Source organism: Eremomyces bilateralis, assembly GCF_010015585.1.
Source record: "Eremomyces bilateralis CBS 781.70 unplaced genomic scaffold P152scaffold_23, whole genome shotgun sequence".
NCBI classification, from domain to species: Eukaryota; Fungi; Ascomycota; class Dothideomycetes; order Eremomycetales; family Eremomycetaceae; genus Eremomyces; species Eremomyces bilateralis.
The window spans coordinates 56,607-70,490 of NW_022985089.1; the positions used below are offsets into that span (position 1 = coordinate 56,607).

Genomic DNA, 13,884 nt, shown 5'->3' on the forward strand with positions numbered 1-13,884 from the left:
GTTTACCACTTCAAAGGGTGTCGTGTCCCATGTGTTCAGCAGGTTCGAGGATGGAGAAGCTGGATGTAATTTGGCTTCAAAATATACGTTAACGAACTCATCGGGGAGGTGTAAAAGGTGTACATAGAAGAACATGCTTAGACCACTGCAAATGAAGTTGACTGTGTTGGAGTTAAGCAAGATCAGGTCTAAGGCGTGGGTGCCCGATGAATGAATAAACGGGGTGCTGCGTCAGATTCCCCCTGTAAATGTTCCTAGGGCATTAACAGGTCAAGTGACTTAAAAGTGGAACAAACCACAGGTATGTGGCACCTCTGACGAACGATAATTAGATAATTTGCATTACTGCCCAACCTGAGCTATGTGGCAAATAATGTATCATGTGATTTGCTCTTCATTCGTTTACCTGCGGATTATTTCGGGATGCTTCAGTTCTCGCCCGGAACGACGAACAGCGTCGGTCAGTTACCCAAGTCGAAAATGCCAGAGCTGTCAACCAAAAGGTTCAAACGGCACTACTCCTTGAGTGGGTTTGAGCGAGAGAGTAGTAGGTGTCACATGCCATTTGCTGGACGCGTCGCGAAAATTGCAAGCTGGATTACAGAATCTGGTTATGTAATAGGTTCCCACAGCAATTCGAGGAACGGTCTTCGCGAATTGGTTTCATTAAATTAGCTCTCATTTGCGACACCCTATGATGCAGGACGTCTCGATGGTCCGCCGTTCTGCAGGAGCTCGAATCGGCGCCCGACTGGCCATCGTGTGAATTTCCATCGAATTTGTTCCAATACACTCGCCTCCCTCCGATAACGCCCAGCCGCGGCCCAAACAAATAGATTCCACCGCAATCGTGCAAAAAAGCCCCAGTTTTGAGGTATATGAAAGTTGTGTATAGATGCGTACTCGAAGAAAATTGGATAGAAGCCAGCGTAATCCCAATCTATCAACCACAGTCGGCCTGAAGGATCAAGGAGAATATTTCGGGGCGCAAGGTCATGATGAGTGAATACCAATGTATCAACTCTTGAAGGTATTCGACATTTAGAGTTTACCGAACCTTGGGTCGCTGCCTTCATCGCAGTCCGAATCGAGATAAAACCAGCCCAAAACCTGATGAAATATGTGATGTCCTTTGGGGATGCCCTCGCAGGGAGTCCGTAGCGATCTTCGAGCCAGAATGATCTGCACTCGCCAGTGGCTAGAGAGCCTGCGGTTGTCGAGGTTATCGACCTCATCAGATGGATAGAACGGCGAAGTTGTAGAGCCAGATTTGCAGTCGCGAGCCATCCTAATTTCGTCCACATAGCTTCTAGAGTTGTACCCTGGATACGGTCTATGATGCAATACGCATTGCCATTGTATTGAACTACCCTCTGAATTCGAGGAGCGGGAATGCCGAGTTGAAGGGCATTTTCAATAGCTTTCACAGTATCTTCTGCTAAGGGAGGTTTGTAATGCTTAGCCAGTAGATTCCTTGACAGTAGGAACACGCTGGAGATTGGTTCGATTCGAGGGGAGGCGACAATATACCGTGCCAGTTCATCGTCAGTGTAATCATGGAGACGATCTTCATGAAAGTCCGTATGCATGATCCGGGGCAAGGCCACGATCGGATATAAGAGAGCCGTTTAATGAGATGCTGATCGTGTGTTTAAGTGAAAATCGTGACGATGGCCTTGGATCCGTAAGCACGGCACTGCTGTGCCAAAGACGGGATAGTGACGCTCGCGAGAAATGGCTTTGTGAGCAACAGCTAGTGTCGTGTGCCTTCGTATGAGAGATTAGGGAGAGAGGAATACACGTTAGAAGGGAAAGGTGGAATAAATAAATGATTTATGGGGAGCCTGAATGCGGATAAACTTCGGAAGTGGCCAAAGACACGGGTGCTTACGTGAACGCCGCATCCCGGCATAAACTGATCTCTCGTCCAAATTCCATCTAGACACTTTTGGGAGTCATCGGGCACCATCGTCATGGATGCCCTTTTGTCACTCATGGCGCAGTCTAGCAGATTTGCTCAGCATTCGGTCTTGCGATCATTTGTATTGTGCAGCCTCTGCGGACTTATCTCAAGTTACGCCTCTAGCTACCATCTTTCTTGAACCTCTCCTCACAGGCTGGTTTCGGAATCTACCTATCAGCGCCTTCGTTCCTACTATTTCCCTAGACGATCGGTTCCTTGGGCACACTTGTTAGAATCGCGCCAAAGCACCGCTTACCGCCACACTCTGTCTTGTAAAATATCTAGTAGGTGAGACTAGCGCTTTAAAGTCCATACGTCGTTTACTGACAAGTTTCAGCAACGGAGCAGACTTCCTCGATCCCCAAACTACACATATAATTCGGCCTCTCAGCTTCTTAACCTTAAGGAACCAAATAACGACGATGGATGGAGGACTTTCAGTGGATGATATTGCAGCCGATGATAAGAAACTGGAAGAGAAAGCCGAGGAATTGGTATATGGATCAGATTTCCTGCGAATGCCTATGTTAACAGCTTTATAGTGCAAAGAGCCAGTAGACATTGGGCCAGAAACCGTCGCAACAATACATGATCCTATCGACGCTTCCGTTCGTGCCATTCTGGTTAAGAAACACGGCAGTGGTGGCGCAGTCCGAGCATTTGGGGACAACATTACAAACGTAGTCACTGGTCAAGGCTGGGGTTATGTTATTGTTGTCGTAAAGCGTGGAGATAGCTACAGGATATTGGGAACCCCTTCAGTGCGATACTTCCGAGTTCGTGGGACCCTTTGAAGCGAACAAATGTTTCATAAGAGCCTCGCTCAGCCGAAGAGAGAGTTCGAGTTTTGCTGTTAAACCAAGCGTGGGATCCAGCACTAGGTTAATGGATGGTAGCGGAACGCCATCCCAAGGACACTCCAGCCAGAAATTCGGAGAGCATTCTTGATGTTTTTGGACTAAGCTAAGAAGCTTCTTCAAATCGAAAGCGGTAGGAGATAGCTCCAATTTCGCACTTAAACCCAGTGTTGGTTCCAGTATTATCTCAGCCGGCGAAGACGGTTCTGAAGGACATACCGTACGATGAGAAGGGTAGGTCTTCTGGCATTCACGGAGAAATGTGGAGAGATCGGCTGACTTGAAGCACAACAATTCTTCGCGAGGAAGCTGCTGCAATTCAGTAGTTGCATGTGTATGTTCCGTTGTGGGTCGGAATTGTCCCTCGTCTAGATTGCGTTAGCCTTTTTCTACCACTATTCAAGGCGTAATACCTGGTATGTGCGGTGCCTCTTGATTATAGTCTACATGCGATTCTGTAGTATCTTTCGGGTTTCGATTTGGGACGATTTGGGACACCAGGCGAGGGATCGATGCAGTCGAGCAGAGCTTATTCGCTTTTTCCACCAATCCTCGCGGATGCGGAACGGTCTTCCACCATTTTCCAATATGTTGAAGGAGGCCAAGCTGCCTTACTGTGGCTAGAGTTGTGATTGGTGCTGCCAGGGTGCAGAGGAGAAATGCCGCTGAGCCTAAGCTTGAAAATACATCCGCCAAAAAGAGACGCACCCGCCTTCGCCTGCTCGACCGCTGACCCGATCTGCTCGCTAGCGAGGTCTCACCTTCTCGAAGTAACTTAACACAATCATTGAACCGCTTATTCTGGATAATGGATAGCGGGTACACGTCGTTATCGAATATTGTCCTTTCATCATCAAGTCTTTGGATTAACCAAGAAGACGCTTTCGCATTCGTTGTCATGATTGATCGAAGTCGAGAGTGGGCGGACAGAACTCAAAACTGGATAGAGAAAGATGGATGGAAATGGATGGAGATGGATGGTAATGGGTGGAGATGGATGGAGATCGGGGGCGTCTTGATTTTAACAGCAAAGATGGTGTGGTGGTCTAGATCCTGTCAGATGGCTGATGCCTCATCAGGCGTAGCACCGGGGTACCAAAATTGATGGCGCGGAGGCCAAGACCCGAATCCTCACCAAAATGGGAAACTTCACAAGCCAACATCTCAGCCAAAAAGAGCTCAAATTCAATAAAATTATATCTAGCATTAACTTATAGTTAAGACCTTTCTTCTCTACTAATTATCCGGTATGGCTGGTTGGTTACCAGAGTTCTTACTAGCCTATTCAGCTCCCGCCCATTTCTCCATCCATCTCCATCCACATCCATCCATCTCCATCCACCTCTATCTAGAGAACAGATGCAGATTCGTATTTAGAAACCCTGCAATGATATGCAATGATGCCAATTAATCACCGCAGAACCACATCCAGACAAAGCTGGCGGCTGACCGCAGGGAGTGAAATGCCCTGCTTGCAACATATTTGCATCCTACAAGATATAAACCTTAGGATCCCTCCGATGTCTCAAGAAATCTTACGCAGACATCTGATCATCCATTACCTCTGAGATTGACCCATCCAAAATTGGCACTATCCGCAACAGGTTAGCAAATCCTTTTATGTGGACGAACTATCCTTACCTAACTTCTCAGCCATGAGTAACAATTACGACACGGACAACTTCAACACCGCAGAGCTTGCTCTTCAGGTTGTTGCCATACATATTTGCGGCTACCGAAACCCCAGCAACACCGGCGATGAAGACGGAAACCCTCCCACGAATCACTGGGCTGCTTTCATGCAGCTCCCCACCGGTGGCTCTGTCAGACTCGACATGGCTCCTGGATACGGCTCAGACGGACGGAGAGGAAAGATAGAGCTTTCCTCCAAGAAATATACGTATACGCAAAACGCGATCAAGACATTGTCGTTCGGCGCCATTGCCTACGTTACGGTGCAGATGGTCACGGAAATGATCAATAGAAACGGGAGGGATAAGTACAATTTCACAGAGGAGTGGGAGGGATGTAGATTCTGGATCTACACCTTTATATCGGACCTGGAAGCTGCGGGAATCATTCCAGCAGGTAGCGCGCAAGCTACCTGGGCAGCGGTGTCTTATTATTGGCGTAGTCCGAGCGGACAGGAACTAAGAGACGTCAAACAGGGAGAATTTCGGTAGGGCGAATGAAACTCGCATGAGCGAGGAGGATTGTGTCGGAACGGTACCACAGCGGAATCGGCCGACGATAGGTTGCAGTTGAAAAGGAAAACCTTGAGGAAAGGATTTGGGAATTTGATCCTGTAGCCAAGCATCATAGCAACAATGACGGAATTTGAAGAATCTAGCATATCCTGCTCCGCATGTTGCGTAATCTCCGCTGTGAGGAGACGCCGCCTCTCCTTCTCTTCCCCGAGAATGGGTCAAGAAACAGGAAGAAGTGATAGCAGAGCCGCCGCCTCAAGAATTGTGACAAAACTTCCAATGGATGAAAGAATCTTCGCGTAGCTGAGGGCTAGCTCCAGCCTTGCAGATGAGATATAAGAATGTTCCAGAGTTGTGCAGCAGGTCAAAGTAGAGCCCTTGAGTGGAAGGACTGAGGTGCCGTTTGAGGATTGGAGGAGGCGGTTGCATTGGTTGGCTCACCTGCATTGTCCACTAGCGCCGGGCGCGCCTGACCCTCCAACTCAGTCTCGGGATCTGAATACGGGCCGTACCGACAAAGCCGGTCACCTGCCCTGTTGGCAAGGCCATCCTCGCTAGTGAGCGGCCTCTTCCTTGGTTTCCGCTCTGGTGTCCTCACCAAACTCTAGCGCTGTCAAGGTCTAACGAGATCTGGACATAGCTCATTAACTCCATTTTTGATGGGTACGGCTTTAGGATACACCACAGAACCGAAGTGTTGAATTCTCAGGACAAAACTCATTATGCCTGGACGGTATGAATCCTCCCGTTGGATTTTGAATTCCGCTGACTGGATGGATACTAATATAGGGTCTCCTGCTCTCGCTGTAATCGAGGATTCTCCTCTCAAAAGGCGAGACAACAGCACTATGATGATTCTCCTCACCATAACCCATGCGATGTCTGCTCCTTTGATGGCTTGACCTGGGAAGAGTTGCTTCAACACCATCGTCAGACACAACATCGGGAAGTGTGCCAGGGCTGTGATGATGGAGAAGGCATGATTTGGGTCCCAGGCTGTAATGAATATGTGGAGCATCTCGAGTAAGAGAACGTGTGCAAGAAATGCGAACGACATTTCACAAGCCCGAGCAACCTAGAGCATGTATGTGTACTCCAGTTCCTGCTACATTCGTACTGACGCGTAGTCCCTAGCACCAGATGGTACATATAAAGCCCTCGATAAATTGCTACGGTTGTTCTCAAACCTTTAAAATCTATCCTGGGATGATTATTCATCTAGAATCTGGCGCGTGTGACTCCGGGATCGATGCTATCGACTTGAATGAGTCCGCTGCGATGTGCTACCAGTGGGTGTCATACCTTGACGAGGAATATCGAGACTAGCTGCTGGAACGTCGCGATTTAGGACTTGAGGACGTTGATGTCTATCCATTCCATTGCCCTGGATGTGACGCGGCATTCTCGAAGCTGTCGGCCCTATTCCAACATGTGGGCAGTAAAGCGTGCGAACAGAGTTTGACTGGTGGAAAGGTGGGGAAATTGATCAGGTGGCTAGAGGTGCGACATAATGAGAATTAAAGAACAACGCTCACAACGAAGCCAGAAAAGGTCTCTAGCACTTATCGCATGTACCAGTTCTGTATACGCCTAGCTAAGCTGCGGTGAATAGTTTCGTAGGGCGAATTTGAGTGCATGGGCTACTCCCGCTGAATGGTGAGTTTGATTGCAAAACTCGGGAGAACTGCGATTCCAAGGTGGTCGGCCGAAGAACCAAGCATCTTCCGCGCCATATAGGGAACTAAAAATAAGAAAAGTGATCCCTATTTTCAAAAGCCCGCCAAATAGGTTCCCATATTTGGGATCCAAGTTCTCAGGATTCCAAAAACAGGACCCAGACCAGATATCCGAGGATGCGGATCGAGACCCCACTTTTAAGTTTCACTAATCAGTGCTGTCGCATTACGAGGGGGTGATGATTAAGCATTCTCTGCATAAGCTTAGTTATTGTATAGACACAGCGCAAGTTATATTGACAATCCCCATTGTCTCTCCAGGAGAGAGATAGCTAGCTGTTGAAGATATATGTAAATATATAGGAAAAGACAGAGCCTTCCAAAATAGGCTTAGCCTAGGGGTAATGGGCAGGAAAAGGAGTGTTAGGTGGCAGTATAAAACAACAGGGGCATCTTGCGACAGGCGCTACCTATGGTAGCGTCCTCAAAACTGAGGATAACTGGGTAATTAGTGGATAACAGGGGTACGCATAGGCGCCAAAATGGGATTAAGAAAGCGACGAGCGAATACCAATCGTTGCAGGCAATAAGACGTGCGTGGTATTATGGCCATAAGTGATAAGACAGGGAAGGGAGCTCAATTTCTTCCACACCGTATGGTGGTTGAACATACCAGCCTGCCTTTTGCCTGGCTGTCTTCGCTTTCCCCCTCCTTTGAATCTCCCTTCAGCTTGATAGTTGCATTTGCTTCTCATTCACTCCCTGAAGAATTCGTGTCCTTGTCTCACTAGCTGCAAAAGATGGCAGAGCCGATCAGTTTAGCGTCAGGACTAATCACATTTGTGGTGTTCGCGTTGAAAACCAGCACGTCGCTCTACGAGGCTGTTGACAGTTTCAAGACATCTCAGAGGGCTATTCGTGAGCTTAGGAGTGAGCTCAGCGGACTGCAAGCAGTCTTACTGTCTTTGCAAGAGGCGGCTTCCAACTCGACCGTGAAGCTGGATGTTCTGCAGGTCCCATTGCAACGATGTGGCAAGGCTTGCCAGGAATTTGAAGAGGTCATTGCCAAATGCACGGCACATTCTGGCGGATCGAGGGAGAGTTTTCGGGACTGGGCGAAGATACGGTATATGGGAAATACTATTGAAGGGTTCAGACGGACGTTAGAAGTCTATAAGTCCACAATTACGATTGCACTTGGAGACGCGAATATGTAAGTATGACTTGGATCTTTAAAAGTAATAACTCATGTTCTTGCATAGTCGCACAAGCGTTGTTACCGTCGAGGTCCTTCAGGAGTACAGACAGCTGATTGATGATACTGTGTCGGATCTGCGAGATCATCTCCAAGAAATCAATAACAAGCTGGAGAGTCTCACGTCTCAGGGCCCAAGTCTGTCCATTGAGGATTCCAACGAGGTCCAACGCATCCAGGAGGAAAAAGAAAGCACCCAACAGTGTCTGCTTATCTGTGCAGATGTTGCCGCTCATGTTGATAATACCCGACCGAAGGTACTTGAGAATCTCTCCACTCCAGACGACGGCTACCAAAGCCTGATGAACACGTCACGTGCTCAAGTTTCAGCTCGAGCGGCTACCGCCAAAACTCTCCAGGACTGCGGAAGAATGCTGCACAGCACAACCTCCAAACTCGAGAAATATCTTCGAGAGATCGAAAACCGACTCGATACCATGGATTCTACAGCCATCAGACCGTCACAACATCAAATCTCTGAGGAAGCAAGCATAAGAGAAGAGCGAGACAGCATCCAAAAATGCATTGAGATTGTTGGCAACGCTTCTGATCAAGCTGACCAAACACGCACGAACGAATTCGAAGACATCACCATGGCTGATGACGGCCATCAAGTGATTGTGTCTACACTCGGAGATCTGATATCAGCCAGACGCATCACGGTCGGAAATCGATCAATACAATGGCTTGGACAAATGTCTGATGAGTCACTCCAGAAGCTCTCAGGCGACCATCGTCACTTTGTCCCCGAGAAATTTGAGAGAGCACAATCAGGAATTGTTGCAGAGTTTGGGGATCGGCATGGGCCTGGACGCAAGCTTGAACCGGATGCTCGAAGTGGAGCGAACCCTGTCACAGCCAAAGAACGCCTCACCTGACAATGGTCAGAGAGAAACTGTATTACTTGGAATTCGAGTTGCTACAGGAGAAGAAGAGAAAAGACGATTCTTCTACAGTAAGCTACACATGTCCTCTCCGTTGCGGTCCCTCATTATCATCTCTCAGACAATTACGGCACTATCATGCTCAGCACGAGGTGGGGACTGCGGGGGAATCAGCTATTGACGAGAGCAATTGAATTCATGCTATTGCTTTCCAAAATATTTGAATTAGAGTTGCCAGTGTCAAAATGAAATTGTAGAGCAATCGAGCCTCTATCGTCAACAGCAGGCCATGCGGCTTCTATCTCTTCGGTGAGCTACTGAGCCTGCCCACTGCCGACCCAGTAGAAGAAATGGGAATTTCCGCAGTAGTACTAGATGTGAGCTTATAACTTCGCCCATACCGTTCCCGGTATTGTGAGTCAGGTTTGTGCTCTATCCCATCATCAGGGACGGATGGTGTATTGCCTCGCGAAGACGAGCTCTCGCTCCCGGTGTTCTGGAAGCTAATGCTTGAAAAGTCCCGTGATATCTTTTGGACGGTGGCATCACTGAGGTGGCCTCCGACCTGCCTCGTTCTCCACCCAAGTCCTCGATTAGTACCATGAAGAGTCTTACCATCAGTCGAAACCATAAACTGTACCGCATCTCCCGTGGCGTAGTTGTCAATGGTGCTGATATTTTTCTTCAAGTGGATGTCTGCTTTGGAGCAGATATCCCGGCACTGGCGGGCGGTATCCCACTCCTCCCGCAGCCTTGCAAGATCCGCAAGATCCTCTTCGGAGGTCGTCGCTGCCTTCGATTTTGCCACCAATCGGTCGATTAGATTTTTCATATGGTCTTCCAACTTTGCTGCAGTGAGAGCAAGGCTATTCTTGCATTCCTGCAGGCCATCCATGGTGAGCCTTTCAGGTACAGCACCTGGATCTATGTGCCCAGGAGAACTGCTATCACTCTCGGGTGTGAGCTGAATCTGATCAATGTGATCGGACAACCGGGCACAGATTTGAAGGCATTTCTGCGTGCTCATCTGCTCCTCCTTTATGCGTCGCAGTTCCGTTTCATCTGAGCCGGACTCGGTCACTGTGTGCCCAAATATGGTTTCGAGTTTTTCATCGATGCTTCGAAGATGAGTCTCCAGATCATCAGTAACAGTTTCGATAAGGTCCCGATACGCGTCAAGGCTTTCGGTAGTGACTGAGGACTTGCGACTAGTCAGGACAAAAATGGTTAGAGCTGCGATGAGTGCCAAGGAATACAGACTTACAGACTTGCGTCCGTGAGCGCAATAATAATGGTAGACTTATATCCCGCCAGCAGTCGCCTGAAACCGTCGATGTCATCACCCATATACTTTAACTTGGCCCAGTCTCGAAAGCTCGTCCGATTACCACCGGACCGCGACGAACATTTCATAATTTCCTGCTCGAACTCTCTACAAGCATTGCCGCATCGCAGCAAGGGATGATCGAGAGCAGAGAAGTCTACGTCAGTAGTGGCACTGACTGTCTCGGTGAGCGAGCGCAGCACCTCAGTTAAGGCCTCAAGCTCTTCTTTGAGATCGCGGACTTGTTTAGGATGAGATTGAAAACTCTGGACCGTCTTGACAAGGGCGATGCTGCTTTTGAAGGCAAAGATAGACAAAGTCAGCAGCCCGGAACTCAGCCCTATAAGTTCTGCCATTGCGGCAGTCAATTTGTTGAGATATAAGGCAGTCGAAGCAGGCAAGAAGTTGATCCTTATAATTAATGAAGAATTCTGGTATCGAGATGTGTGAAGGCTGTGTACTCTACGGGTAGCTTATTAATAGCTGGAAACTCCAATCAGGTGAGGGTCGTAAGCGCCCACTTTGCCAGAGCAACATCGATCGAGAGAGCAACCTGAATGGTATGAACGCGGTCGCCCATTTCTCCTTAGCCAATACCGTTAATTATGGGCACACCTTAATTATCTTACGGAATTTGACGAGTCTCTGATCCAGCGTCTTCATTTCTTGCTTTCTCGATTACCGCCAGCCTTGGTCAGAGCAGTGGTTTCATTTAGATTAACTGACACATTTGAGCAATCCGGTCCATCACTGTCGCGCTAAGAACCCGTTGTCTCGTCCAGTCCTTCCCGTGACCTTTTAATCGTGTGCCAGCGGGTACATACGGCGCCCGGCGTCCTACCCGGGAACTGTTTCGAGATCCACTCCCATGACTTTCCCTCTACTCTGTACGCCCACAAGCGCTCGTCCTCTAAAGGTTCCCAGCGCCGATTCTTCCGGCCATATACGCCTTGATCGATGTATTTCTCGTCGTCGATACGATAGTCGCTGACGCTACTATCGCTCCCGCTGATGCTGCCGTCATCCTCCGAGTCAGGAAATTGAGCCACTGGGATGGCGGTCCCGGAGGCAACACCCTTTCGCCGGTTTGGCATGGTCTCGTACCATGTGGTGGCGCCGCCAATGATGCAAGGGCTGCGCAGAAAACCGGTCAGTAGCCATTGGCCTTCTAAGAGCGGTTTAAGCGTCACGTCTTGTACTTTCGCTGCATGGCCTAAGATATTCTCGATAAGAGTGAGCAGCGTGCTGCAAGAAATCGCCTCGATATTGCGATCGAACTTGATCGTAGCTGCTAGGAAAGTGTCCCCCGGCGTTGGACGAAGCGAAATATCGGTTACATTATGCCGGGTCATGGCGAAGGGTGCGCTCTCGTCACTATCCTGAGGGCATCTATCGTCGCTTCTGGTTGCTGAGGAGTCAGGATGCGAGCTATTTAAGCAGCGTGGAATCTGCTGATCCCGTGCGAGCGTGGGTATGTTCCTCCTAGCATTCGATTGGAACGGCTGACCTCTGCGCTGGATCTTGCCTCGATGCCGTCGCGCCAATGGCGGTCTCGGCGGATTTGTTCCATAGTTGTCATCCACGGTATGCTCTTCGTCCGTGTCACCACCACAGCCACGACCATAGTCAGCAGTGTCTCCGATCCAGCCATGCCCGTGAATGGGATCGTTGGTCTCGCGTCGCCGATAGGCTCTTATTGTACGGGGAGACGGGGCTGCTTGTGGGCCAGTGCTGGCCAGCCTAGGGTTGCCAGAGCGGTCGCGGTTTGTATGCTCGCTGCGCGCCCTTCCTCTATTGTCTGCTGCGTCGCTCTCGTCACCGTCTTGGGGGGATGTTTCAGCATCGGCAGAGCCCGGTCGTTCCTTCCCTACACGATGAAACATGGGTGGTGCCTCGCGCCGCCCCAGACAGTCAAGCCCAGTATCGTGGACAGCGGCGACGGATGGCGGCGCCTCACCGGAACGAGATCGTCTCGGTCGCTTCGCCGGACGTGGCTCCTCCAGCGGTTGCTTATCCATCTGGTGTGATCTACTGCCGAGCGCAGCATCGAGGTCGGTGGATAGGGTCGTGCGGGAGGAGGAACGGACCCGCTTCCTCTGTTCAAGGGACGACGGATTGATTGCAGGGTCATGGTTTTCGTCGGCGATGCTATCCGTTTCCTCTGTACAAAACTGTCAGTCAGGGTCATGCCCATTCCAGAGCACGGTGAGGCCATACCTGAAGGTTGCAGGCTGCTAGATTCGGCCGTTTCGATAAATGGAACAAGGCTCTCGAATGATATTCGCGCATGGTCCGCTACTGAGACGTCGACTTCCAGAGCAGAATAGTTGGCTACCATTTGCGTTAGCATAGGGCGGAGCATTCGAAGGGATACACTGGCTTACATAAGTCGCTAGCAGCCCAGGACATGTCGACACCAGTAGACAGTTCGCCGTTCTGTCCAGACGGCGGGTTTTCGCCGCTCTCTATCACTTGTAACGAGCTCGAATCACGGACTCCATCCGCGGCCGGCGTCCCACCGACTTCTGGTTGGGAGCCCGCACTGAACAATGCGTTGAGAGAAGGCAGCTCATCTTCGGAACCAGTGTCCGATTCGCTGTCTTCGATGAGTATAGCTCCATCTAAAGAGAGATTAATATATGATCCTCTTCGGAAGCTGTTCGCGCAGCATCTTTAGTAACTTACCCGCACAGCTTCCTGTGAATGCCTCGCACGCTGGTTCCTGCGTGGGATTTGGCTCGGCCAAGCCTTCGCCCGTCAGAATATCATCAATATCGGTCCATGGGTCGTTAAAAGGGATATCAAGAATGGCATCAGCTCCGTATCTGCTTTTTGACGGGCCAGAATAATGGCGAAAGTTATCAGGCGACTGATTTTGCGATTGAGAATCGAAGGAAGAAGAGGCTGTCGTGACCGCCATGTCAACTTTTACGCAGTTTTCACTCTAGAATGCGTATAATCTTTCAAAAGTGCAGAGGAGTCGCTAACCTTTAAAAGGAGGGAGTAGGGAGTAGCGAAACCTTTATGCCGGGAACCAGGCTCGCCTTGTTCATCTAGCTCACCCAAGCGGACCATCCGCTAGCTCCGGCTCGGCGCTTCTAAATCGGACCTTGCGAGAAGAGTGAGCCTGATAGGGCCGAGGCCATTAATTCAATCAAAGGGGTAGGAGGCATGAAACGCCCTCGCCTGCCCTAGACGAGCATACCCACTTCCTGGAGTACTTGCAGCAGCCTCCCAAGTAGAAGGATTGAACAAACATGCGAAGCTGAAGCGCAGAAAGCCAATCAAGCATAATACCGCCTCCTCGCCCATCTGCCAGAGCGAAGGAGGCTGAGCTGACGTGTCCCCTTCTCGATTCTGAATTGCACCATTGCAGCCTTTCAACGAGGCACGCATTGTGCCTTCGGTCCCTGAAGAATCGCGCGTTTCAAGCGGCGCGAAAGCCCTCGTCATGCGATGATGTAACATGGAGCTCTAAGCCTCCGAACTTGCCGCTTCCAAAGGCGGCTCGGAAAATGGACGCTCAATCTTGGACCGGAACAAGAGCTCCGTTCGCGCGAATCCACCATTCTAGGGTATTCCATCCGATAATCTCCCTCTTAACGAAGGGACGAGCGCGTAATCCGACACGTCGTCCCTAGCGTTCAGCCATACAATGGCCGGAGATACATAACGCATAAACGGCGACGTATGAATTGGTTCGTATTCGGTCATATGC

At 49.8% G+C, this 13,884-nt stretch overlaps 6 protein-coding genes across 6 annotated transcripts; 2 read left to right on the forward strand and 4 right to left on the reverse strand.

Annotated features, from left to right (window-relative positions):
- Positions 1-553: 553 nt before the first annotated feature.
- P152DRAFT_461275 (kinase-like protein) lies at positions 554-1,763 on the reverse strand. Its single transcript, XM_033680089.1, has one exon. The coding sequence runs from the start codon at positions 1,587-1,589 to the stop codon at positions 693-695; it is 897 nt and encodes a 298-aa protein (XP_033531223.1). The 5' UTR covers positions 1,590-1,763; the 3' UTR covers positions 554-692.
- Positions 1,764-2,317: 554 nt separating this feature from the next.
- Positions 2,318-3,760, reverse strand: P152DRAFT_461276 (uncharacterized protein). Its single transcript, XM_033680090.1, has 3 exons — positions 3,236-3,760; positions 2,506-3,190; positions 2,318-2,457 (listed from the first exon to the last, which is right to left on the reverse strand). Exons 1-2 carry the CDS (start codon positions 3,718-3,720, stop codon positions 2,722-2,724), a joined length of 954 nt encoding a protein of 317 aa, XP_033531224.1. The 5' UTR covers positions 3,721-3,760; the 3' UTR covers positions 2,318-2,457; positions 2,506-2,721.
- A 238-nt stretch (positions 3,761-3,998) lies between these two features.
- Positions 3,999-5,395, forward strand: P152DRAFT_461279 (uncharacterized protein). The gene is made up of 2 exons (XM_033680091.1): positions 3,999-4,424; positions 4,474-5,395. Exon 2 carries the CDS (start codon positions 4,476-4,478, stop codon positions 5,001-5,003), a length of 528 nt encoding a protein of 175 aa, XP_033531225.1. The 5' UTR covers positions 3,999-4,424; positions 4,474-4,475; the 3' UTR covers positions 5,004-5,395.
- A 2,108-nt stretch (positions 5,396-7,503) lies between these two features.
- Positions 7,504-8,836, forward strand: P152DRAFT_403061 (uncharacterized protein; the record flags this gene model as incomplete). The annotated part of the gene is made up of 2 exons (XM_033676688.1): positions 7,504-7,916; positions 7,966-8,836. 2 exons carry the CDS (start codon positions 7,504-7,506, stop codon positions 8,834-8,836), a joined length of 1,284 nt encoding a protein of 427 aa, XP_033531226.1.
- Positions 8,837-8,988: 152 nt separating this feature from the next.
- P152DRAFT_153761 (uncharacterized protein) lies at positions 8,989-10,630 on the reverse strand. Its single transcript, XM_033673953.1, has 2 exons — positions 10,107-10,630; positions 8,989-10,050 (listed from the first exon to the last, which is right to left on the reverse strand). The coding sequence occupies exons 1-2, from the start codon at positions 10,520-10,522 to the stop codon at positions 9,141-9,143; spliced, it is 1,326 nt and encodes a 441-aa protein (XP_033531227.1). The 5' UTR covers positions 10,523-10,630; the 3' UTR covers positions 8,989-9,140.
- Position 10,631: 1 nt separating this feature from the next.
- P152DRAFT_153760 (uncharacterized protein) lies at positions 10,632-13,201 on the reverse strand. The gene is made up of 4 exons (XM_033673952.1): positions 12,852-13,201; positions 12,551-12,787; positions 12,384-12,497; positions 10,632-12,327 (listed from the first exon to the last, which is right to left on the reverse strand). The coding sequence occupies exons 1-4, from the start codon at positions 13,084-13,086 to the stop codon at positions 10,925-10,927; spliced, it is 1,989 nt and encodes a 662-aa protein (XP_033531228.1). The 5' UTR covers positions 13,087-13,201; the 3' UTR covers positions 10,632-10,924.
- Between the last annotated feature and the right edge of the window lie 683 nt (positions 13,202-13,884).

What these genes read in the sequence shown, in the direction of transcription:
- P152DRAFT_461276 (XM_033680090.1), bottom strand. Translation starts at nt 3,720, where the DNA reads ATGACAACGAATGCGAAAGCGTCTTCTTGGTTAATCCAAAGACTTGAT. An exon ending in CAAGAGGCACCGCACATACC is followed by an intron (nt 3,191 to 3,235) that starts AGGTATTACGCC and finishes CTAACGCAATCT; the next exon opens with AGACGAGGGACAATTCCGAC.
- P152DRAFT_153761 (XM_033673953.1), bottom strand. Translation starts at nt 10,522, where the DNA reads ATGGCAGAACTTATAGGGCTGAGTTCCGGGCTGCTGACTTTGTCTATC. An exon ending in GCGCTCACGGACGCAAGTCT is followed by an intron (nt 10,051 to 10,106) that starts GTAAGTCTGTAT and finishes TGTCCTGACTAG; the next exon opens with TCGCAAGTCCTCAGTCACTA.
- P152DRAFT_461275 (XM_033680089.1), bottom strand. Translation starts at nt 1,589, where the DNA reads ATGCATACGGACTTTCATGAAGATCGTCTCCATGATTACACTGACGAT.
- P152DRAFT_153760 (XM_033673952.1), bottom strand. Translation starts at nt 13,086, where the DNA reads ATGGCGGTCACGACAGCCTCTTCTTCCTTCGATTCTCAATCGCAAAAT. An exon ending in ATTCACAGGAAGCTGTGCGG is followed by an intron (nt 12,788 to 12,851) that starts GTAAGTTACTAA and finishes ATCTCTCTTTAG; the next exon opens with ATGGAGCTATACTCATCGAA. An exon ending in TAGCAGCCTGCAACCTTCAG is followed by an intron (nt 12,328 to 12,383) that starts GTATGGCCTCAC and finishes AGTTTTGTACAG; the next exon opens with AGGAAACGGATAGCATCGCC.
- P152DRAFT_461279 (XM_033680091.1), top strand. Translation starts at nt 4,476, where the DNA reads ATGAGTAACAATTACGACACGGACAACTTCAACACCGCAGAGCTTGCT.